This window comes from Clarias gariepinus, chromosome 9 (assembly GCF_024256425.1).
Source record: "Clarias gariepinus isolate MV-2021 ecotype Netherlands chromosome 9, CGAR_prim_01v2, whole genome shotgun sequence".
NCBI classification, from domain to species: Eukaryota; Metazoa; Chordata; class Actinopteri; order Siluriformes; family Clariidae; genus Clarias; species Clarias gariepinus.
In genome coordinates this window covers 7,842,064-7,862,028 of record NC_071108.1, presented here as the reverse complement: position 1 = coordinate 7,862,028, position 19,965 = coordinate 7,842,064, and the positions used below count along the sequence as shown (strand labels likewise).

The following is a 19,965-nucleotide window of genomic DNA, read 5'->3' as shown; positions in this document are numbered from 1 at the left end:
TGGGACACACTGGAGTGGAAAGTGTCTGATCGAGTCGTGGGTTAAGAATCCTGGGAGTTTATAGTACGCGACCTCGGGAGTTCCAAGCACACACGTGACACGAGGTGATTTACTAACAGAGTCTATAGAGGACGTCGACTTCAATATGTGCAAAATAACACTGACTTAATTAACGATTATTCGAGAAATAATAGCAGAAACCGAATCAGCATTTTGGTACAATGATGATACCGTATTTGGACAATTTCTTCCACATTTCAAAGTTTAACTCGAGCATTATACTTGACTTCATGGTATCCGAGATGCACCGAGAGCTGATGTTTATTCTAGAACTTCGTTCAAGATATTATTCCTTGAGCTTTTGAGCTGGACCAAATCAAACTGCCTGGAACACTCTTCTCTTGTGAAAATCTTCTTTATATCTTGTATCTCTTTAGGAATCTCTAGGAATGTACTGTAGGCCTGAGCAATAGAACACTAATACAGTCATGTGAAAAAATTAGGACACCCTTTGAAAGCATGTGGTTTTTTGTAACATTTTTAATAAATGGTTATTTCATCTCCGTTTCAACAATACAGAGAGATTAAAGTAATCCAACTAAACAAAGAAAACTGAAGAAAAGTCTTTTCAAGATCTTCTGTAAATGTCATTCTACAAAAATGCCTATTCTAACTGAGGAAAAAGATAGGACACCCTCACATGTATTCCCTCTTAAATTGGCTCAGATCTCACACAGGTATATCACACCAGGTGCACATAATTAGTAGATCGTTACTCTGCATGTTGAATGAGGCTTGCCCTATTTAAACCTCAGACATTTAGTTTGGTGTGCTCCTGACTGTTGAAGTGAGAGTGAGCACCATGGTGAGAACAAAAGAGCTGTCAGAGGACTTCAGAAAAAAGATTGTAGCAGCCTATGAGTCTGGGAAGGGATTTAAAAAGATCTCAAAAGATTTTGAAATCAGCCATTCCACTGTCCGGAAGATAGTCTACAAGTGGAGGGCTTTCAAAACAACTGCCAACATGCCCAGGACTGGTCGCCCCAGCAAGTTCACCCCAAGAGCAGACCGCAAGATGCTAAAAGAGGTCTCCAAAAACCCTAAAGTGTCATCTCGAGAACTACAGCAGGCTCTCACTACTGTTGATGTAGAAGTACATGCCTCTACAATCAGAAAGAGACTGTACAAGTTTAACTTGCATGGGAGGTGTGCAAGGAGGAAACCTTTGCTTTCCAAGAGAAACATCGAGGCCAGACTGACATTTGCCAGAGATAAAGTTGACAAAGACCAGGACTTCTGGAATAATGTTCTTTGGACAGATGAGTCCAAAATTGAATTATTTGGACACAACAGCAGAGGACATGTTTGGCGTAAACCAAACACAGCATTCCAAGAAAAGAACCTCATACCAACTGTGAAGCATGGAGGTGGAAGTGTCATGGTTTGGGGCTGCTTTGCTGCAGCAGGACCTGGTCAGCTCACCATCATAGAATCCACGATGAATTCTACTGTGTATCAGAAGGTGCTTGAAGAACATGTGAGACCATCAGTTAGAAAATTAAAGCTGAAGCGGAACTGGACCATGCAACATGACAATGACCCAAAACATACTAGTAAATCAACCAAAGATTGGCTGAAAAAGAAGAAATGGAGAGTCCTGGAATGGCCAAGTCAAAGTCCAGATTTGAATCCCATTGAGATGCTGTGGGGTGACTTGAAAAGGGCTGTACGCGCAAGAAACCCCTCAAACATCTCACAGCTGAAAAAGTTCTGCATTGAGGAGTGGGGTAAAATTTCCTCAGACCGATGTCGAAGACTGGTAGATGGCTACAAGAACCGTCTCACTGCAGTTATTTCAGCCAAAGGAGGTAACACTCGCTATTAGGGGCAAGGGTGTCCTATCTTTTTCCTCAGTTAGAATAGGCATTTTTGTAGAATGACATTTACAGAAGATCTTGAAAAGACTTTTCTTCAGTTTTCTTTGTTTAGTTGGATTACTTTAATCTATCTGTATTGTTGAAACAGAGATGAAATAACCATTTATTAAAAATGTTACAAAAAACCACATGCTTTCAAAGGGTGTCCTAATTTTTTCACATGACTGTATATACTGCAATAGATATTTTCTCAATAAATGGTTTAAAAAGAAAAAAATAAGAAGAAAAAGTGTCGATTAGCAATGTATTAGGAGACCGCTGGTGTTGCAGCATCAAGACTAAGGCCGTCACATTTTTTAAAGGCTCCTTCAATTGAAAACAATTGAAAATAAAGGGTATAAAGTATGCTTCGCGGCCCAACCTGTCCCAAGATTCTTTGCGAAAGAGATGATGGTGAAAGCAGCATGCAAGGATATTAAAAATAGATATATTATAAGAGTAAAATATATAACATTCAAATAAAAATAAAACGAGGGGAATTAAAAAACAAGGGGATTTACATGAAATCAGCTCTGTGAGAGAGACAATTATTTACTCATCATCTACACCACTTTATCCTGTATACAGGATCGCAGAGGGCCCCAGGAGCCCTAGGGAACAAGGCAGGGCCCAATGCCTGGACAGGGTGCCAATCCATCGCAGGGCCCAATGCCTGGACAGGGTGCCAATCCATCGCAGGGCACACACAGAGGACAGGGTGCCAATCCATCGCAGGGCACACACAGAGGACAGGGTGCCAATCCATCGCAGGGCACACACAGAGGACAGGGTGCCAATCCATCGCAGGGCACACACAGAGGACAGGGTGCCAATCCATCGCAGGGCACACACAGAGGACAGGGTGCCAATCCATCGCAGGGCACACACAGAGGACAGGGTGCCAATCCATCGCAGGGCACACACAGAGGACAGGGTGCCAATCCATCGCAGGGCACACACAGAGGACAGGGTGCCAATCCATCGCAGGGCACACACAGAGGACAGGGTGCCAATCCATCGCAGGGCACACACAGAGGACAGGGTGCCAATCCATCGCAGGGCACACACAGAGGACAGGGTGCCAATCCATCGCAGGGCACACACAGAGGACAGGGTGCCAATCCATCGCAGGGCACACACAGAGGACAGGGTGCCAATCCATCGCAGGGCACACACAGAGGACAGGGTGCCAATCCATCGCAGGGCACACACAGAGGACAGGGTGCCAATCCATCGCAGGGCACACACAGAGGACAGGGTGCCAATCCATCGCAGGGCACACACAGAGGACAGGGTGCCAATCCATCGCAGGGCACACACAGAGGACAGGGTGCCAATCCATCGCAGGGCACACACAGGACAGGGTGCCAATCCATCGCAGGGCACACACAGGACAGGGTGCCAATCCATCGCAGGGCACACACAAGACAGGGTGCCAATCCATCGCAGGGCACACACAAGACAGGGTGCCAATCCATCGCAGGGCACACACAGGACAGGGTGCCAATCCAGCGCAGGGCACACACTAGACAGGGTGCCAATCCATCGCAGGGCACACACTAGACAGGGTGCCAATCCATCGCAGGGCACACACTAGACAGGGTGCCAATCCATCGCAGGGCACACACAGGACAGGGTGCCAATCCATCGCAGGGCACACACTGGACAGCGTGCCAATCCAGCGCAGGGCACACACTGGACAGCGTGCCAATCCAGCGCAGGGCACACACAGGACAGCGTGCCAATACAGCGCAGGGCACACTCATTCACACACTACGGGCAATTTTTGGGAATACCACTTAGAATAATCTGCATGTCTTTGGACTATGTGAGGAAACCCACCAAGCACAGGGAGAACATGCACACTGGTGGCGGTAATCGAACCTATACCCAGGAGGTACAAGCCAACAGTGCTAACCACTACAGCATCGTGCCACCTTCCTGAGAGAGAGAGAGGGTTTTGTAAAATGTGGTTAAGAGTTACATGAAGTTAAACAACAGCAGTTCAGCTCTGTAGAACAGACCATCTCATTTCGGTTCAGCAGAGACCGCAGATACGTCGGCCCCTCATATGAGAAAATGTTACAACATAAGCAGTGTGGAACACGAGGGAGAAAATGAGTGCCTTGATAAAAACTATATATTTTACTAAAAAAAAAAATAAATAAGTAAAAAAATAAGCTTATTTAAAAGCATAGCCTTGGCATAATTTAAAGACGTCAATAATTAGGGTCAGGGGTAGCTCAGTGATTAAGGCATTGGAGTACGGTTCGGAAGGTCCCAGGTTCAAACCCCAAGACCACCAAATTGTCCCCCTTGAGCAAGGCCCTCAACCTTCAACTACTCAGATGTTTAATGAGAATAAAATATAAGTCGCTCTAAATAAGGGGGTCTGACGAATGCCTAAATGTAATTATCAGTATCGATTTTATAGTAAAAAATATTTACGTGATTAAAAACATCTTGCCATAATCAACCAGCCCAATGCATATGCACATCCTGCATATCTCCTCCCATCCCTGTAGATTTAGTAGCTTTCCCACCTGGTGAGTTTTACTCATGTCCGGTCTGGCTACGGTTTTAACTGAAAAGCACGAAAGCATAGTCGGCTGCTTCATTGCTATAGCAAAGGGTCAAAAACCGTAACTGCTACGGCTAAACAGTCGGCGTTGGCACCTCTGAGAATTCGATAAATGCCCTTATGTTTGCTTGACGCGTTTTTCCTGTCTGCGATAATCACTCATACGCTACTGTTGCAGTCGATAGGGAGCGTTCGTTTAATGCTGTTACTATAAGGTTGTGAGATTGTTATAAGGTCTGGATCGATTGTAAAAAAGGGAAAAGGGGACTAAATGAGACTGAAAGAGACGAGGCACACACTCACTCTCACTGCTAAGGCAAAAATGCACTTTCTGCAGAACCAAGGCGAGAGGTCGGCTGAGCTCTCCACTTGCGGCATGTGGCACAGCTGGTGGTAGCCTGTCAGGAGAGAGAAGAGGGGGAGAAAGAAAAAAAAAAAAAAACAGAAGACATTTTAGGGCATTTGACAGGCTGCTGGTCTCAGAGGCACTTCGGAGCTGTAAATATGAAGAGTCTGAATTAATCCCTATGCAGAGAGAGTGCAGGAAGAGCCAAGTCCCTTGTGAGCAATTACACGCGGCACAGTCTTTCCCCTCGGCCTCATCACCCAGGCTCAAAATACTCCTCTGTTTGCTTTGAAGACTGCATGGATTTTTACCCAGATTGATGATGCCACGGCTCTGTCCCAGTTTACTGCTTGGTTTTTTTTTTCTGCATCTTGAAACTGCAGAGGTTAACAGTGAACACTGCGTTTAAAAAAAAAAAAAAAAAAAAAAAAGAGACTACCCTGTACATCACTGTGTTATAAATGATTATAAATTATTGAAGAAAAAAACTAATCCTACTTACAGTAAGTCCCCTACATACAAACATTCGAGTAACAAACTTTCTTAGATACAAGCATATTCACGCACATTCAGTTTTATCCCATGATGTCTGGAAGCAAGAGGAAAAAGCAGCGGCGATAAAGCTAGTACTGCTATGAAGCGCCAAGCAAAAAGTTTTAAAAAATAGAAAAAAATGGAGCACAATTCTAAAGAAAAAGGACAAGTTCATGCAAAATGTTAGTTTTATACTGTGTATAGCCAATTGAGTTAGTATCCTAGTACCTGGACAATGTTTGTTGGAGACTTACAAACAAATTGGACTTACCAACAAGCTCTCAGAACGGAGCTTGTTCATATGTTGGGGACTTACTGTATTTGCATAAAAGAGTAACTGACGGACTGCCCTAATCTCTCGTTCACAGACACTAAGACAGTTATAAAGATGAAACCTTAGCAATACAATTTTTCTTCTTCAATATTTGTTTTAGTGTTTACAGTAATATTTATACCGTTTAATGTAGTAATTTATGAATTTATATGCAGTAATATTTGTACTCCAGCTAGTTTTATTTCCCTTTACTCTTTACCTTTAACCTTTCTGCTTCACATTTATTTGGGGATTTTTCTCTAATGCTGCTTTCACATCTATTCGTCTGACTTTGGAGTCTGAATCAAAGCGAAATTGATACTTTGGGTTCGTTTGCAGTTTGGTTTGATTTAGTTTCACATTCCGTGTAATTAAACAAAGCAGAACGGAAAGGAAAAAAAAAACAAAAAAAAAACATTAACCCGAGTGCCAGGAGATCAGAGAAGTAATTTTTGTATGAAAAACAATGAAGTTACGCTACATACAGTATGTCCAAAAACTAGTTTTAAAATGTTACATGAAAGTGGTTATTTTCTTTATTTCTCTATGTGCAGAACATTTCTGCAGTTCTACGGCGCTGTCGTTAGGCTCTTTGCGTCCTTTGGGCGCCATGCATTAGTTTAGCAGTTCAGTTATATTAAAATTTTATCGAACTAAAAATAAATAGCATGGCTGGATTACTTTTTTGCAAGCTGATCAATTCATTGGTAGCATTGGTATTCATTGTCTTGTTCTTAACTGATAAAGAGAACCAAAAATATATTTTTAAATCCTTTTAACGGTTGCCAACCAGCTAGCTTTGTTTAAAAATATTTTCTGATGTCGACTTGTTTTTAACTTCATCTTCAGATTTCTTTAGTACGCTGTGCCGAAATGTCACACATCCGTTCACCCGCATGGTGCATCTGCTTAGCTGCGATTTGCATAGATGAAATTCTGTTCCACAGACTAACCTCATGTAAATGTGGGCTGGGAAATTAAAAAAAAAAAAAAAAAAGGATAAAAAAAAGAAAGAAAGACAAAAAGGGAAAAAACAAAACAAAAAACACTCCGTTTTTCTGTGCCGAGAAGTGACTCACCAATTCCACATTTTCCACAGATAAGGATTTTATTCTCAGACATCATAGTCATCTCGGAGCACACGGAGCATTTAGGCTCTTCTCCAGGAACGCCAGCTGAGTTGATGAATACAAAAATAAATAAATAAATAAAATACAGTGATACAGTGCAGCATAATTACACATTCACATCATGTACATATCATAGTCAGTGCACACGCACACACACACACACACACACACCAGTCAAAGTAAGACAACGATTCACCTGTGAGATCTTTCAGGTTATATTTAACGCTAAAATTCACAAAACGCTTATTAGTGCAAGTGCACTGAATTACAATAAAGCGACAGAAATCTATGTGCTTCCTCAGAGCTCCATGGTAACAGCAGACATGACTACAGAACTGCAGCAGAGAGCAGATGAAAGAGAAGATGAAATCATGGACGCTGCGTACCGTGTTGTATGTCCTTCCAAAGCACCCAGAACTTGGAGTTGTCTTCGAACGTGACGAAACAGCTTTGCTTTGAAGAGCTAACCTACATGCACACACACACACACACACACACACACACACACACACACACACAATGAGAAAGTCTCAGTCTTTATTGAGAACATTATACAGCTCATGGGTAAGGTCACATGATCCTAAGGAAAGGAGAAGGCAGGTAAGATCTACCCATCACGGCCTTCATGGGAATATTACTGAATGTTTTGAAACGCTTAGAGTCGCGCAAGATGTGCTGCGCTACATTCACTAAAAGAATAAACACGTGCAACGCTAACCTATTTGGAAAACAGATCACTTTCCATCATTTCACACTTAAAGCACAGGCTTCTTGCTCCTGAGTGCCGCAGTGGTGCCTTAGTTTGCTGCAATCATCTGGAGATTGAGTTTGATTACTGGAAGATTCTGGCCACGCTATCTCAATGGGAGGGGTGGCACGCTGCACTGTCGCATCAATCACGCAAACGAGCCAATCACGGGCCTCTGTAAGCTCGTCCAGGATACTGTTTCACCAGGATACTGTTTCTCACTGGTCCTTAAGTCAGATGATCAGGCTTGCATGATTCATAAGTCACTGTGTAGGCAAGAAACATTGCTTTGAACCTGGTCATGTACAGAAACTGGACTAAAAATGAGAGACAAAAAAGGTCCTTCAGGAAGCCTGGAGAACTCTTCAAGACTTCATAAGAAGTGCAGTGCAGTGCAGCGTGGCCTCGGTATGTATTTATTACTTTAAATGAGAACTATGTGGCTTCTGGAGTCTATCGCAGTATTAAACTTAATTTGCCTACTTGCTCTGATGAAGTAGTTATTTTTTTGGTTTTGTCGTCTTTTACTTTCAAACAGAGACTCAAACTCTGGCTCTTGACCTACAACTGACCAACAAACTGAACACTTAGCCCGCCATGTACAAAATCCCGAGCTATATATGACGTTCCGCCATTCAGCCTAAAAACCCGGAGATAAAATTTTTGCTCTTTATTGCCCTCCCCTAATTGGTCCTGTAACAGAGATCCTGCTTCATGCCGCTGGGACACACCGCTGGGTTGGTTGTTATTTTTCCTGTGACTGTATGCATTGTCATTTTTTATTAACTAGATATAAATAAAACAACATTTTCAATTTGCTCGGTGTTGCACATTAAAATAGTCTTTACGCGGGAAGCGGGGAGTGGAAAAATCTTCGAAACGGTCAGACAGCTTATTATTAAACGTTTCTTCTTCTTCTTAAAGCATGTTGTTCAGAAAAGACTAGGAATCATTATTCATGAATAGCTGTAACAGTAAGTATAATTGTAAAAAGTAACAAGTGTAGACCAGCAGATGGACGGAAAGCTTGCAAAAAAAAATAATAATAATAATAATAAAAAATAAATAAATCACAGGCAATCAGTTAACTCCGGATAAGCTCTACAATATCACAAGTGATTATGCTTAATTAATTAATAAATGTGTTCTCATGATTAAAATATTAATTACTTTCCACGCAGGAAGGTCTGTCGCGTAATTATCTTTTCCGCTAGCAGCGAGTTCTCCTTGTGTTTTAATCAAAGACTCGGAGCTTTCCTTCAAGCTTAAATTTGATGAAACCCGCACGAATGAGTCATTTTTGCGAGAGCTGTAAAAGTGAAACACACACTGCTGCACACATGGCTATGCTTCAGCGCTTCCATTCACGCACTGACTCACCCTCTGAATCTTGCCCAAATAATACAGGCCATCGGACCAGCGGCAGAGTACGTACTGGCCCACGGTCAGCTTGCTCTCCAGGTCACTGCCGTTCGTGTCGTGCTTGGGCAGCAGCCGCTTGACCTCCAGCTCCTCCTCACCTACAGCCAGGTAGCCATCCCGGCACGCTCCCTCCAACATCCTTAACACACTCGCCTAGATTTTCTGTGGATAAACAGGAAAGAATTGAATTTTGTATTTTTGTATAAGACTCCAGATCTCCAGGACTAATATTACAGCATTAGCTTTGAGTCACGTTTTTGAGTAATTATATATGAAAACATGAACTTATCTTCCTCGGAGGAAAAATACTTGGGTGTATTTACAAATTCAGGCATCAGTCGATACACTTTCTCAGTGGAGCCCTTTAATAATAAAATTTATTAAATTATAGTGGTGGACAATCAGGAAGCAGCGTCGTCTCAGCTCGCTTGGGATTACAGGGCGCTCGGCCCTCACTATAGCATTCGAGCCTCGCGTCTTTTTTTTTTTTTTTTTTTTAAAGACAGTCAGAAACTTTTGGAGAAGCTTGTTGCAGCGGCTCTGACAGTTTAACTCCAGGAAGAGTCATGGGAAATATCTCTTCAAAAATCTCTTCCTTTGGTGAATAGTATATGATCGTATATGATGATAACTGACTGCATAAAAATAGAGAAGGTACTTTATTTATCGCCATGAGCCAATATAAGAGAGGCACACAGAGTAATAAAGGCAACAGTTCAAATACCAAAAAAATTACCGAAATAAAATACAACTGTTGGAATGATGATAAATGGTTATTGCAAAATCAAAGGCTTGAATAAAAATCTGTAAAAGTTACCAAATGTAGAAAGTATCTATAAATCATTGTAAAAAAAAAAAAAAAAAAAAAAAGAAAAAAACAGGAAAGAAGGATAAGGTGAAATGGATGAATGTATATATTAATAAATAAAGTTGTGCAGTATACAAACATTGTTATGCAGCAGCAGCATTAGAGTTATCGTCATAGCAGAGACGCATGACCTAAGAGATGCGTGTTGGCAGAAAAACAAACGTGCGTCTTGTAAACATCTGGACAAGATGGTGTAATTCACACCTTATTACAGTTAGCAAAAAAAACTTGATTCAATAACGCTGCATTAAACCACAGTGTGTTAAATGTTAACTTTCACACTATGCCTAATATTATTGATATTTCGGGAAAAAAAATTAAGAGCGACAGCTTCGTATGCCTTCCTACTTGGTCAAAGGATGAGACTGGCACACAGATATTTTAAAGGAGACAGATGGCACTGATGGTGTCGCGTCTAAACAGCGATCTGCTTCCGTTCTCAGGTATGATTGGCTTCCATATCCAATTCAAATCGAGTCACCTCTTCAAGTGGACTTCCCGAGCATGGAATAATTCTGTTCTCATTGACTTTGGGGTCAATTGGTCTGGAAAACGATCCCGATAACAACAAGGAAGCCGATATGGACCTGTGCAATTATTTAATCGCAAAAGGTTGAAATTTATTACAGATAATATACACATAGTCAGGAATTTATGTAGAATCTGTCCATAATTTACGCATTTTTGTTTAATACAAGCTTAATGCTATAAATACATATTGGCAAATATCCTCTTAACAGGTTTACTTGTGCCATTATCATTTACTTAGATTAGATAAATATGTTTAAAAACAAAATGGTACATTTATTCATTACATGTTAGTTTATATCGCTGTGTCAATCAAGTGTCAATGTGATTATTTTCATTAAATCTTGCAGCCCTAATTTAATGTGAAGGTCTTCAGATAAAAAACAATCAGAGACATACATAGAGAACATAAAGATATAACAGTAACATCCAATATACAGGTAATTAACTACGACATTAAAAACAGGACTGTTTCACTCATGGGACATCAAACTCTGTAAATTACTCTGTGAATATATATATTTTAATCCAAACATTACATTTTGTAATCTTATAAATATCCGGATTCCTTTTTTTAGGAATTGTTTTTTTCAGGATTTTAAAAAAAATTCTGATTCAGATTTTTTTTTTTACAAACAAGCTTGGCAAATTGTTTGCTCCTACCAAAGAGGATGCCGTGCCGTGTGAATAGTTTAGAGCTGGCCATTAGATTAGATTAGATTTACAGCGACATTTTTTCACAAATATTTTTAAATTATAAATTTATAAAAAAAAAAAAAGATTTTGGAGTTAGTGTATTGCTACAAGACAGAATCATGACATGTAAGTGAATTGATCTCATCACCATCTAATATATATATATATATATATATATATATATATATATTTATTTATATATATATCTATATATATATATATATATATATATATATATATATATATATATATATATATATATATATGTGTGTGATGGGACCAGCATGAAAATAGTTATTTCTGAACTCCACCACAGATTTTATGGATTACATATTATTAATCATCATCATCATATCTACGTATTATAAGCATTAATCTCATCCTCAACAGAGCTATGAACCATGGGTGGACTGATTCAATTAGATTTTCAGGCACTGCAATTCTTCATTCAAATTTTCTTTTGAATTTCTATTCGATAGTCCAGACGATTATTGCCTGATTTCTCTATATTTACTTCCGATTTTTAGGTTTTCGGGAACTATTTAAAAGTATTTACTAACTTGTGCTGTTGATTGTTTAAAAGTCATGTCTTTTACTAAGCGATTATGCCCCCCTTACCCCCCCTCCCCCCCGAGCCTTCTGCTCCACTCTCCAGACCAGCTGGTGATGGTGTTGCCCCAACAGCTTATAACAGCTGTACTCTCGGAAAACCCGAGAATCATACCAAACATTCCTCATCTGAGTGGTACATGAACAGGGATACTGTATATATAGATGTAAAAGTTGGGAGAAAATGTCCTGTCCTCATATGAGGACATTTGTGTCCCAAGAGGTTGAGGAATTAGTTCATTTAAGATCATGTAAGTTTATCTAAATAATGTCAAATATATTAATATATTCTGAATCAAAAACTGACCTATCAATTCAATTATTGAACTGACCAACAAACGAAGGATTAAACTGTATAATTTAAAAAAATCACACAGCTCTAATCCTTAAATAATAAAATGTGAAAAGGTGTGTGTGAGAGCGAGAGAGCTGAGAGCAGAAAGATCAGTTTTAACGAGATGTGTTTGTTGAGTTCAACATGGACGGATGTTTGTTTGTTTGTTGTTGGGAATAAAAAAAAAAAAAAAAAAAAAAATCACTTTCTGTGCTGTTGATCCGAGACCCCTACATATTTTTTATGCAAATTTTGTTAGAAACAGTTAGGTGTTTGTATTTTGACTTCTGCTGCCTTACGGATTTTTTTTTATTTTTTTTATATAATAATAATATTTTTTTAATTTAATAAATAAACTTAAATGTGTAAATGCATGATTTTTCTTAAACTAAAAAAATCTAAATCAAAAGAATGCCTCAATAAAAAAAAAATATTTAATTTAATATTTTAAGTTATTTTTCATTTTGTCGTCTTCTTTGTCTTACGGCTGCTCGCTTTTAGGGGTCGCCACAGCGAATCATTTGCCTCCATCTAACCCTATCCTCTGCATCCTCTTCTCTCACACCAACTAACTTCATGTCCTCTCTCACTGCATCCGTAAATCTCCTCTTAGGTCTTCCTCTAGACCTCCTGCCTGGCAGTTCCAACCTCAGCATCCTTCTACCGATATATTCACAATCTCTCCTCTGAACATGTCCAAACCACCTCAATCTGGCCTCTCTGACTTTATCTCCAAAACATCTAACGTGGGTTGTCCCTCTGATAAACTCATTCTTAATCCTATCCATCCTTGTCACTCCCAAAGAGAACCTCAACATCTTCAGCTCTGCTACCTCCAACTCTGCCTCCTGTCTTTTCTTCAGTGTCACTGTCTCTAAGCCGTAGAGCATCGCTGGTCTCACCACTGTCCTGTACACCTTTCCTTTCATTCTCGCTGATACTCTTTTATCGCACAACACACCTGACACTTTTCTCCACCCATTTTAACCTGCCTGTACCCGCCTCTTCACCTCCTTTTCACACTCTCCGTTGCTCTGGACCGTTGACCCTAAGTACTTAAAATCCTGCACCTTCTTTACCTCTGCTCCCTGTAGCCTCACCGATCCTCTTGGGTCCCTCTCATTTACACACATGTATTCTGTCTTGCTGTGGCTAACCTTCATTCCTCTGCTTTCCAGAGCATACCTCCACCTCTCCAAATTTTCCTCCACCTGTTCCCTGCTCTCGCTACAAAGCACAATGTCATCTGCAAACATCATAGTCCATGGGGACTCCTGTCTTACCTCATCTGTCATCCTGTCCATCACCAGAGCAAACAAAAAGGGGCTTAGAGCCGATCCTTGATGCAAACCCACCTCCACCTTGAACTCTTCTGTCACACCTACAGCACATCTTACCACTGTCTTACAGCTCTCATACATGTCCTGCACCACTCTAACATACTTCTCTGCCACTCCAGACCTTCTCATACAATAATGCTTACAAAATGCTTTTGTAAGCAAAAAAAAGTCATGACCTCTAGTATCTACTATGCTAAATTTAAGCGGTTATTGTTAACTCTTTATGTTGAAAACTTTATTTAATTTTAAACGCTTTGTTGCTTTAAAGAATTTCTCTCCATGTGTGGAAAAGACTCCTGCAAATGATTATACAAAAAGAGAATAAACAAATTCATCCCAGCAGTCGGTCTGACAGGAGTGAAAAGCTGGAAAATGGGCTGAACCTAAACTTAATCGCTTGTGTACTGGGGTCCATTTGGCATTACAGCCCTGAACAATAACAACATCATCATGTCAGTGTTTCGTGTTAGGATATTGTGTTCATGTTTCACGTATATGAGAAAAAAATAAAATAAAATACACTTTCTCTCCTGTTGACTGAGCGAGATTTATTCACCCAGAAAACACACAGCCAATCCATGTGTGCGCGAAAACACTAGGATTCGGACTATACCGTGAACTTGCCTAGCAAAAAAACAAAAACAAAAAAAAAAAAACTCAGACATTAAGCCTTAAGGAAATACAGTACTCCCTTTAAAATAAAAAATAAAAAAATGCCATTGGACATTTTGATCATTTTACCCATCCTTATTATAAAGCGTCGTTAAAGCTTCAACAGCAGATTATTTACTTCTTATCTTAGACATAACCTCGAAGATTGGGTGATTGTGTTAAAAAAATCATTAAGTCATAGACATGTATAGAGTTGCTAAGAGAAAAGCAAAAAACAGTCTGTGATAGGATTTTAACATGTCAGTCATTTTATAGACAAGCTTTCTGAGGGCGGAGCTTCCCAGCTTCTTAAACATCGGCACCAGTCTGTTAAATGTCTACCCTTAAAGTCCTAATTTTATAAAGGAAAAACGCTGACTAATCTCACTTAATGCACCTATAAATTAAAGTGTAAAGTTCGGCTCGGTGTATATAGGCTTAATGTAGTCTCACGGTAATCCATCCTCTCTGTCAACATGATCTTATTTGCAGAAAATGACCTTCTTTGAATGGCAATAAGTCAGTGAGAAATTACTTTGTGTTTACACTTTTCTCAAGAGCATGATGATTACTATTAGGAGTACGTTTATAACACTCAGCCATCCAGTAAACATTATGTTCTGCTTGTTTCTTTGTTAAATATGCATAACGCCTGGCTTATTTTCAGACATTTATCTATATTAAGCATAGAATACAACTAAACCTAGGTGACATCATAATAAAATATTGACAAATTCTTTTACAGTATATTTATCTGAAATGTTGTTTGCACACACACAGTAACAGAACGTGATACCCCGGTCATTCAGTACATGCAGGTCATCAGCTTACTTTATTTTATTGCGACATAACGTAGTTGAGGCTGGACCTGAGTAACTGAAGCAACCCCAGATCATAACACTGCCTCCAGAAGCTTGTACAGCGGGCACTATGCATGATGTGTGCATGACTTCGTACGCTTCCCTTCCTACCCTGATACACCCACTCCCACTGAAATAAGGTCAATCAAACCACATGACCTTTTTCCATTCCATCCAAAGTCCAATCTTTATGCTCCCTAGAAAAATGAAGCCTTTGTTTCCAATGATCCTGACTAACAAGTGGTTTTCTTATGGCCCGACAGCTGTTTAAGATTAAGATTCAATTATTTGTCACATTTTCCTTACAGCACAGTGAAATGATTTTTCCCATATCTCAGTTAGGAGGCTGGGGTCAGAGCCAAGGGGCAACCTCCGGTTCTAAAAAATGAGGCCAACCCGTGAGTGCCAAAATGTGCAGTTCCTCAAATGTCCACTGGGAACTGGCTCCAAAAGCGAGTCAATGCAAACAGTCCCCCTCAATCATTTAGAACAAATGTACAGGGATGAGTTTTTATGTAACTGATCAGTTAGAATTACAAGAAGTCGTAAAGTTATGCTTAATTTAAGGCAGGGCTGGTTTGAGTGACAGATGCACCGCAGGTGTCAAAACGCTAGCTTTCTGCTATGCATCACTTTAGCTAACCATCTGACTATGAACGCTGTGTAGACCTTGCAGAGCATTCTCTCTCATTCTTGCTTTAGAGATAACTAAATAGGTGGTAACTGAGTTAGGTAAGCAGGTCCCAAACAACAGCCAGGCTCCGTCCTTCCACCCATTTATGGATTAAACAGGATTTTAGCGGAGTCAGCTCTTGCCAAGATGACGATCAGAGCTTAAACAGTTGAGCTTCAAAACCACTTTGCTGCTGCTAAGGTTTGACCCCACCGATGTTCTGATCAGTAACATTTCTACTGCCGTTTTTTGACATGCAACTTCACCAAATGTTAAAAGTATAGTATATTATTATTTCCGATCATATTCATTTATTTATGCCTTTTTTTTTCCCCGGACACATTTCTTTCGTTAGGTTAACTGCTCAGCTCTATCCGTACAGGTCTTAATATTGTGTAATTTGTATATTTTAATATGAAAATAAATCATGTAGAACATTAATGCTTATTAATACATTATTAAAATATTATAATATTAGTCTTTCGGCTGCTCCCGTCAATGCCAAGTATAAATATAAAGATATATTATATTGAATTAATTATTGTTTCATAACATTAAATTCAAAACTTTTTTTCATGCCATCTTTTTTTTGGGGGGGGGGCAAACCTATAACTTTAGGTCTTTTAGAAATATCTTCCAGGTTCACGACTTTCTTTATATCACCCTCCTCTAAATAAAAACACTTCGAGCCATGGTCTAATAGGAAAACAAGCCTGATGTGAAGCAGAAGTAACTGTCACCACCACCACCAATTTTATTATTTTCCAATGACAGCACATCCTAAGGACTTTTATAAATGAACCAAGTTTATTTCTGGTGTAGGAACTTTTCCAGAGAGATCATGACCTTCCCTATGAGATACATAACCCATATCAAGAACAAAGGGTTAGAACACCACATTTGTTTATATAAACTTCAGCCTGCCTGATTATTGTCCTGCATTGTAAATGCATGATAAGTTGGTTCTGTGAATGCATTAAATAACAGGATCATGAGCTGGAGATTTTATGAACATGCAATAATCATCCTCACAGTGCAGTTTTAGTCAGGGTGGTGGGTGTGACTTGAGATTCCACTCCAGGACTTCTCTTTGTACAATAACCAGCAGCACGGGATAGGAAGAGGCAGGAACTCCGTCCTGCCTCATCCACACCTTAGTATAAAACCCAGAAACTCTCAAACGTCTGTGATTTCGGCTTTAGATCTGCTTCCACCTGGATTTCTGACTGTCATGTTCTTAATTCCAGCTGATTGTTTAAAAGTGAGTATTATTCTGCTGAAAATTCCTTCACACATCATGAAACATTTTTTCCAGCTCGTACTTTCTACCAGAATCAGATTCAGGAGCAAGCCTGAGAATTATAAATTGTGACTAATAGTTTAATAAGCTCCTGTTTAACCAGCACATCGCACATCTACCACAAACAAAAAAGGCTACAAAAACTCTGCAACAGCGGCACAAAAAAAAAAAAAAAAAAAAAAAAAAAACATGCATGCATGCATGCCACAAACGGTTCTTTTAAGAGGTTTCATATACTTCGCACATAACGTATGGCCAGAAAGTACCATTCTGTGTTTCAGGGACAGTTTGGTGAGTCAAATTCAACCAGTAATGAGTGAGACAGAGAGCAGCATGGTTTCAGTAAGGAAGTCAGCTACAGACCTGCTTAATCGTGGCCCGGCTTTTGTTACAGAAACTTGAAAGGCCAAGGGTCGTCAAGAGCGGCCCTGATGAAGTGTGTCAACGGACTGAACCTAAAATAATCGTGCAGCAGAGATGCTTAACGTAAAATATGCAAATTATGTAGCATGAGAAGTCGTCTTACAGAGACTATTGAAATTCTGTAACACTCTCTGGATTTTTTTTAGCTTTTTAAAAAAAAAGTAATAAAACCCCAGTGTTAAGATGAGTTTGGGTCTGAGCTTACGCTCTTTTGATTAGAGTCGTTAAACTTGAGTAAGCACTTTATCTCATTGGGTATGATGTGGGATAACATGCTGGATGAACATGCTTAGAAAATGCAATTCATCTACTGGCATGTTTTTTTGGAGGTGGGAGGAAACTGTAGAACACGGAACAAATCCCTGCAGGCACTGGAAAGAACCTGCTGAAAACCCATATGGAAAACCCTAGAAGAACCCCCAAAATAATCCACACTGACACGAGGAGAACCCAGAAAAAAAACAGATGAACATGGGAGAACCTGAAACTAGAATAAACCAGGAAGAAATCAACATGTGCACAGGGAAAAATGCGAAGAAAGCCTGAGAAGAACCCGGAAGGAGAACCTGAGTGGAAGAATGGAACTCTGAATAGGACCCATGCGAACACACAAAAAACCCCAGAAGAAATCCAGAAGAAACTAGCATAAGAAGAACCGGAAAAACCCCAGAAGAAATCCACACAGACACAGAAAGAGACCCTGGATCAAAGACATGGAACTGTGACTGGAACAATGAATCCCTGAATGGAAACATGAATGGAACCCTAAATAGAACAATGAATAACTAATGAAACCCTTAATGTATGTCTAAATGCACGGATATAGAGGAAAAATAAATAAATAACCGCAAAAGGACACAAGAAAGAAATCCAAAAGAAACTTACACAGGCCTAAGAAGAACTGAAAGAAACCTGAGGAGGGCACAAACAGACCGTACCCTGAGATCAGGATTTAACATAGAGATGATAGGTGGCATGGTGACGCCCACTGAACATCCAGAGACATGTCTGAGATCACTGTGTGTGTGTGTGTGTGTGTGTGTGTCTCGCACTCATAAAGTAGCAAAGACATGAGCTTTAGAATGAACTGCTAAACTCTAAGGGGTTAATGTTGTTATGGAAAAGGGCACACTTGGGAGGGACAGAGTGTCTACAGAGACAAAGCCATTATAAGGCATGATAATTACTTTATGCTTAACAGAATCCACTTTAACAATTCTATAAATTATATGAAAAAAAAACAATCAATGATGGAAGTGTATGAGTGGAGTGCACGTTGATCTGTCAGTGCAGTGACAATGCGTGTCAGAGAATGAAAATTTAAATAAAGACAGGTTGATATTTTAGGAGCAGGTTTGCAGTTAGCCTTTATGCTAATGATGGGGATAAAAATGGAGGCAGGAGTTAGCTCTGAAGCTAATAATATTTCCCTCTCTGATTCAAGCTTGAAAAGCAGCACACAACTAACTAACTAACACATGACAAACTTTTTTTTTTTCACTTCTTTTTAATGCAACTCGACAGCAAACTCCAAAAGTAATGGAGAGGAAAAGACATTAAAAGCAATTATGTTAAGGCAAGTGAAGTTTTGTTAGTAATTTTAAAAGAAAAAGAAAAAAAAAATTGCAACATTGTTGAAACAATGTAACGCATCCAGGCTTGCAGGAGCGCTGACTTTGATCTGACTTACTCTGTTACAGTTAGCTTCGCCTAGCTGATGGCATGCCAAATAAAATAATACTAAATAAAAAAACAAATCCGCTTTATTTTCTCTCTCTTTACCGTCTTGATGCCTCTCCTCTCCCAGGCGGGATAAAACACTCCCTGGCAATAAAGCTCAGTGCTCCAGTCGCGGGGCGATATTTCCATCCGCCGAGCGAAAAGTTTCTCCAGCTTCAGCTGAACGCGCAAACAGACTCAGTGCGAGTCGCCATTTTTTCACCTTTTCCCGCGAAGCGTTTACGTTTTGCTTATGTAATTAACATCGCCCCCCTCCGTCATCAGCACACCGGAAGTACCGCTCTTCGCTACCCAGCTCCGCCTGCGTCCCAAATTGCATACTAGAGCACTATGTAGTATAGATAAGCAGGCCGCCGCCGCTAACGGTCCCGAGGTTGCCCTAGCGCTACAGGTGGCCTACTGCTGAGTGCCTGTGATCACGGATTAGGACGCAGCCTTCAGTTATATCGACTGCGTATCAGAGATACAGTATAAATAGACTAATGTACTGAATAAAACATGTACATTAATCATTTATTATTATTAAAGTGTGTTTTCATATTACAAATTCAATGTAATATCAATATGTTCTATGAATTTATAGATAAGATTGATTTTAGTTAACTGTGTTATTACTCATCTGCTCCAATTAAATAATGAGTGATAGTAATAACAAAAGTAATAATAATAATAATAATAATGATAATAATAATAGTTGTTAATCATTATGTATTAAATAGCAATTAAATACTTATATTATCATCACAATATTGATGATGATGAAGATGCAAATGATAATATAATATAGTATAATATAATATAATATAATATAATATAATATAATATATGGCACTGTCGCCTTGCACCTCCAGGGTCTGGGTTCGATTCCCGGCCAGGCTCGATTCCCGTCTCTGCGGCATGGAGTATGCATGTTTTCCCCGTGCTTGGTGGGTTTCCTCCGGGGATTTTTTCCT

At 39.7% G+C, this 19,965-nt stretch overlaps 1 protein-coding gene across 3 annotated transcripts in view; it reads right to left on the bottom strand.

The window, feature by feature from the left end:
* The window catches only part of phf19 (PHD finger protein 19), a 45,084-nt gene extending 25,870 nt beyond the window's left edge, over positions 1-19,214 (bottom strand). For all 3 annotated transcript variants that reach the window (XR_008361079.1, XM_053503297.1, XM_053503298.1), the window contains exons 1-5: positions 19,055-19,214; positions 8,949-9,152; positions 7,207-7,288; positions 6,770-6,865; positions 4,801-4,895 (exon numbers count right to left, since the gene is read on the bottom strand). Coding sequence is in view for 2 of the 3 variants with exons in the window: in XM_053503297.1 (XP_053359272.1) it covers positions 4,801-4,895; positions 6,770-6,865; positions 7,207-7,288; positions 8,949-9,128 (453 nt within the window). In the remaining variant the exon portion in view is untranslated. The remainder of the gene's footprint in view (positions 1-4,800; positions 4,896-6,769; positions 6,866-7,206; positions 7,289-8,948; positions 9,153-19,054) is intronic.
* Positions 19,215-19,965: the final 751 nt, after the last annotated feature.